The 6000-nt window shown below is 56.6% G+C and overlaps 1 protein-coding gene across 1 annotated transcript in view; it reads left to right on the forward strand.

Annotated features, from left to right (window-relative positions):
- The window catches only part of DUSP8 (dual specificity phosphatase 8), a 28128-nt gene extending 22535 nt beyond the window's left edge, over positions 1-5593 (forward strand). Inside the window, exons 3-6 of the mRNA XM_075712897.1 lie at positions 1186-1352; positions 3641-3800; positions 4009-4132; positions 4498-5593. Of these exons, the coding sequence (XP_075569012.1) occupies positions 1186-1352; positions 3641-3800; positions 4009-4132; positions 4498-5593 (1547 nt within the window). The remainder of the gene's footprint in view (positions 1-1185; positions 1353-3640; positions 3801-4008; positions 4133-4497) is intronic.
- The last annotated feature ends 407 nt before the right edge of the window (positions 5594-6000 follow it).

Genomic DNA, 6000 nt, shown 5'->3' on the forward strand with positions numbered 1-6000 from the left:
GGCAGTCAAGCCCCAAAGTCTTTTCTGCCCTTTGGGTGATGTCAGGCTGCATCTGCTCATTTGCATGACTGGGAAAACCTCAAGGGAGACTGGTTGGGCTGATATCACCCAAGGACCTCTCTGTTGCACCAAGCTGCTGCCCAGATGTCCTCAGCTGGAAGGGAGTGAGGTTGGGCCACCACTAGCCAGACTCGGCTCTACCCTGGAGAACAGGATCGGTGAGCGAGAGCACATCCAGATCACCAGTGGCCTTACACAACTGTGCAGGATGTGCAACAGCACTGGGAGTTTTCCAGGTCCCCAAGCTGCCCACCATGCAAGTAGGGCAATGCTTGCTGCCCTGCTCAAGTCAGCGCTCTTGCCACTTGAGCTGGGGACTGGGTTTCAGGCAGGCTCATTCACATTTAGACTGTCTGTGCTTTTGACTGTGCCAGACACCGTAGCGATAGCTCTGGCTGCCAGATGCCACCCACCACAGCCCCAGCTGGGGTTTTTCTCTCAATATTGGGCTTCTTGGTGCTCAAGCTGGGTATGACTGCCCAGCAGCTTGGTGTGGTAAATTGGGTGCTGCGTGCTGTCACATTCAGTAAGGTCAGAGTGTGAAAACAGCAATGGCCTGGCAGGTACTGATGTGCCGGTCCAGTCCGATGTGGTGGAAGTCATGGGCTCAGCGGGGCTGGGCAGAAGGGGCATCTCTCAGAAACCACAATGTGTACATGTAGCCATTGTGGCAAGGTTTGGGCTGACCTCCCCAACCCAGGGAGCTTTGCACCTCGATGGGCTTGCTTGTTGTCATCCTGCCCTGGCAGGTTTTGCTATCAAAAAGTGACCCTGGTTGTCCTCAAGAGTATTAGGCAGCTGAGAAAAGGACTTTCTCTTCCTGTCATTTGTCTGAATGAAATTGCAAAGAGCAGGAGGGATGCCGGATGCCTCACGTGCATTAATATCCAGCTGCAGCAGGAAAAATCAGAGCTGGGTCTCCATTTCTTTCTCTGTGTATGTGGCACAGTCATCACATATCTGCACTGGTTAGTGATGCCTGGTGGCTTTTTGTTCCTCAAGGCTCCGTTCTCAGTGTTGCAGGGTTATCACCATTTTGTCCCCAGCCCGGGCCTCGGTGTGCCAGGTACTACTGATGGTGTTGGCCTCACTGCTACGAGCTCAGTGTCCCCATTTTCTCCGCAGGAGGCTTTGCTACCTTCTCGTCCTGCTTCCCGGGGCTCTGCGAGGGGAAGCCAGCTGCCATCCTGCCGATGAGCATCTCCCAGCCATGCTTGCCTGTGGCCAATGTTGGCCCCACGCGCATCCTGCCGCATCTCTACCTGGGCTCCCAGAAAGACGTCCTAAACAAGGTATGGACCTGTCAAGGGGACGCATCTGCCCTGTCCCATCTGGGATCCCAGCCATGCAGAGGGGTGAGGGCATTAAGGACTCTTCTCCTGCCTGGTGGGAGCACCACATGTGGTCAGTCTGACCCTACCAGGAAGCTGAAGGCAGGGAGTGCATAGGCAGAGCCGAGCACAACTGGGGAGGATGGTCGCAGGATGAGTTGTCTTATACTGATGAGCTTTAGGGTGTTCAAAATCTTCCCAAGTGCCTGTAGCAAACTCAGGGACAGGAGGTGCACAGCCGGGAAAACACCTGGGTTTGGAGGGGGAGTTACCGCAGCTGTGAGATGTGGAACAGGAGCCAGCTTTGCACCCACCTGCCTAGCCAGCCAGGCTGCCAGATAACACCAATTTCAGCAACCCTGCAATCTCCTTGGGAGCCAGAGAGAGTGGGAGCAAGCTGGGGTATTCAGCCGTGGCAGCACGGGGACAGGCAACTCTGGCCAGGGGCAGGAGCTTGTTCAGGAGGCCCAAAAATGAGCAAAGTTTTGCTGTGGGGAGAGAGGAGAAAACAGGGACAGTGCCTTTAAAGGTGCTGGAAGGGCTGTGCTGTGATGTCATGCCAGGGAAGGAATTTTGTTTAAAGGAAAAATAACGGCAAGAAGAAAGAAGAGGAATTGCAGTTAAAATGCCGCCGGGCGCCTGCCTACCGCGGGCAGGAGGGAGTCAGCCAGGCGTCCTTGCCTGGGGCAGGCGAGGGGGGAGAGGGACCACAATGCTGGAGGGGGGTTGGAGACAGAAAGGAGGGAGAGAGAAATTATATACAGGGAGTAGAAGGAAATGAAAGAGAAAAATGCCAAGAATGTGAGCCCGGGAGCTGGGCTGGCTCCGCTGAGCCAAGGCCCGGGCTTTGCAGAGCCTGCTGGGGTGGGCAGGAACCGGCCGCTGGAGAGCCAGGGCTGAAATCCCCGTGTGGTCTCCTGAGGAGCCAATGTCAGGCAGGGAAATTGGGAAATTGATGGTTTCCTTCCCTCCCCGCTTCCTTGGAGGGTTTTGTTCATCTTTTGGAGCTGTGTTTTCTGCCATCCCCACAATGTGGCCAGAAGATGCTCTATTCATAGGCAGCAGAGTGGGGTCAAGTGCAGAGGCTGCGCATGGGCAGTGCTTCTTCTCTTCTCCAGCATGTTGCAAAGGAGAGATCCCACATGGCAGCTCCACGCACTCTGGTGTGTGGGAGGATTCTTTTATCTATATGTTTTCTTCTCCCGTTTAATTCTGAGTCTTCCCTGGAATAGTGCAGACCAGGCACTGAGACCCAGAAGCTGGCACAGAGGTTCCCCCATTTTTTATAAGCAACCTGCCCCCAGCTGTACAGGTGATACCTAATCTGATGGGACAGGGAAAGAGACAGGGGTCAGATGAGCCATAAATTTGGTGTCAGCACCGCATATAGGTGAAGCTGGCCATAGCCCTGGGAGGGAAGGAATGGAGGTTGGTGTGGATGCAGCAGTACACATACAGCAAGCCAGTTCCCTGATGGATGGCCCATGGGTCGAACCTTACCACCTCATTGCAGTTTTTCATCTGACCCTATTTACCTAAGGTCTCCCTTGTGCCATTGCATTTTATTGTGTCAGAAATATGTGTAGTGATGGTGGCCATTGAGTGGCCAAAGCAGAAGAGTCATGGAAAATAAGTCCAGATTCACTCCAGCGTCAGAAAGAGGGAAGAGTTGGTTCCTCTAGCCACCTGCCTATGTCCCAACACAAGAGTGTATGTTCACAGTGAAGAACTGTGAACAGCTAACAAATCTGTGAGAACTCCTGATGTGTTTCTGAGGGGTGTGGGAGCAAAGGCATGGGTTGACATTGGTTAACATAGGGTGCTACCAATGACTCACCCCACTCTGTTGGTGAGATGCCTCCTCTCTCCCTCAGCTCATACTTTCAAAGCTTTCAGACCGAGTTTTCGCCCATTTTCTTTCTTGTATTTTCGTGTACTTTTCATACTAGGGTTCTTGGGCTTTCCCCTCTGGGACTCCCTTCCAGGTGTCTTTGGTCTTGCTTACTTTTACTTGGACCAAAGTAAAGATCTGCTGAGGTTCAAACCTGTGTCATCTAAATCGATACAACCTTCTCAGCTGGCCTCTGATGTACTACCATCAACTAGGCCAAGGCAGCAGTGGGAGACCCACAGGACAAAATATTGTGATATTTCCCTGTGAAAAGGCAGGGAATGCATGGCAAGGCAGATCTTCAGTAGCCGGTGCTGGCTGAACTCAGCTGATCATTCGATCACTTCTTTCCCACCAGGACTTGATGACGCAGAACGGGATAAGCTATGTCCTCAACGCCAGCAACTCCTGTCCCAAGCCAGACTTCATCTGTGATAGTCACTTCATGCGCATTCCTGTCAATGACAACTACTGTGAGAAGCTGCTTCCCTGGCTGGACAAGTCCATTGAATTCATTGGTGAGCTTTTGTTACAATGGTTGCAGCCCCTCCAGTCCTCAGCCTTCAAAACCTGAACTCTTCTGTCCTCCATGGTCTTACTCCCAGCAACCCTTGTTCTTTCACACAAAGGGGTTGAGGACTGGGAAGGGAGGCTGCTAGAGTCATTTTGCTCACCATCTCTGACCGCATCGATGCTTTTCTCTCTGTTTCCTCTACCGTGCTCCAGACAAGGCCAAGGTGTCCAGCTGCCAGGTGATTGTGCACTGCTTGGCCGGGATCTCCCGGTCAGCCACCATCGCCATCGCCTACATCATGAAGACCATGGGTATGTCATCAGATGATGCTTACAGGTGAGTTTTCCCCAGAGGGCAGGGTGGGGTTATACTGGTATGCTTCACTCCAGGGCAGGAAAGCAGGGTGGGAGCTCCTTGAAGCTCTGTCTTGCCTTGGCTGAGTCCCAGTGAAACCAAGCCAAACCTCCCTTCATAAAGTGCATGCAACAAGGAATAGCCGGGAGGGCTAAAATGGAGTGGGGAGGCAGTCTCAGCTCTACCCCTGGGGTATCCCGAGGCCCCATGATTCCCCAAGACCCCTTTCTTTGGAGGGTCTGGTCAGAAGGTCCTGGACAATCCCTCTTCTCCTCAGAGGCTGAGAGAGTAGGGGTGACCTGCTGAAGGACCAAGTACCAACCGGGGCTGTCTGTGCCTCTCGGCAGGTTCGTTAAGGACCGTCGCCCATCCATCTCGCCCAACTTCAACTTCCTGGGCCAGCTCCTGGAGTATGAGAGGAGCCTGAAGCTCCTCAAGGCCCTGAAGTCAAAGGGTGACCGGGGCGAGGGGGACGCCCAGCAGGACCCAGCAGAGGCGGCTGAGGGTGGCCGGCACCCCCCACCACCTACCTCAGAGAAGGCCGAGGAGGTGCCGAGAGGCGCTGGCTTGGCGTCCTCCCACGGCGACCCCGAGCGGCAAGGAGGTACCCCGAAGGTTCTGTCACCCACCACCCTGCAGCAGGGGCTCAACGGCTTGCACCTCTCCTCCGAGCGCATCCAGGACACCAACCGCCTGAAACGCTCCTTCTCCCTGGACATCAAGTCTGCCTACTCCCCCGGCCTGCGGCAGGACCCCCCCGGACCCCCCGGCCCTGGCGATGCCCCCAAACTCTGCAAGCTAGACAGCCCCTCGGGCCCTGGCAGCCTCAGCCCCTTCTCCCCGGGGGCAGACAGCCCCGACCGGCCAAGCGGACCCGACCTCCTGCTGGAGGCCAAGGTGAGGCAGCGGCGGAAGCACCGGCACCCGGCAGGCTCGCCAGCCCACGGGCTCAGCCTCAACGTTGGTGGGGCCTGCGCCACACGCAAGAGCCCCGGCGCTGAGGACGGGCTGCCGCCACGGCTCGGCCAGCCGGCTGCCGCTCCTAGTGCCACCACCACCACCGCCACCTGGAGTGGGGTGCACCTGGAGTCCCCCAGCACCCCTTCCGGCGAGGCTGGCTGGTACTTTGGCACAGACTCCGGCAGCGCCAGCGGTAGTGGTGGGAGCCTGTTTGCTGGCACCAGCCCATACCCACCGCCGTTCGGCTGCGGCGGAGTGGCGGGCGGCTGTGAGATCAGACTGAGGGACAAGGCGCGGGCCGAGCCACGGGACGGGCGGCACAGCTGGCATGAGGAGGCTGGCACTGAGAAGCAGTTCAAGCGGAGGAGCTGCCAGATGGAGTTTGAGGAGACCATGTCCGAGGGCAGGGCCCGGGAAGAGCTGGGCAAAATCGGCAAACAGTCCAGCTTTTCGGGCAGCATGGAGATCATTGAGGTGTCCTGACACCCCCCTGGGGTGCCTGGAGAGCGGGGACGGGCTGGGGGGATATTTAAGCTGGGGGGAGAGGGGAGGGGGGCGGCAGGGTTTGGCGGGGAGTATTTATACCTGCGTGTGCATTTTCGGGAGCGCACGCACTGGAACCGAAGCAAAGGCGGATGAGTCTTTCCAGAGTCGGGAAACATAACGGCGGATGCTTAGTGTCCCTCATGCACCCACCCCAGTCCTTCCCCCCCATCCCCAGGGGGTCCCAGCCCTTGGAGACCCATGCTTGAAGTTTGGACGTAAAATAAGAGTGGGAATGGGCAGGGGGTCGCAATTTTGGCTGTGGGGATGGGGCACAGTGCCTGTGGGGGGACCACGGCCACCCCTTCCCTGCACCCTGGTGCACTAAGCATGCTCCCCCATGTTTC

This window comes from Pelecanus crispus, chromosome 6 (genome assembly GCF_030463565.1).
Source record: "Pelecanus crispus isolate bPelCri1 chromosome 6, bPelCri1.pri, whole genome shotgun sequence".
Classification (NCBI taxonomy): Eukaryota; Metazoa; Chordata; class Aves; order Pelecaniformes; family Pelecanidae; genus Pelecanus; species Pelecanus crispus.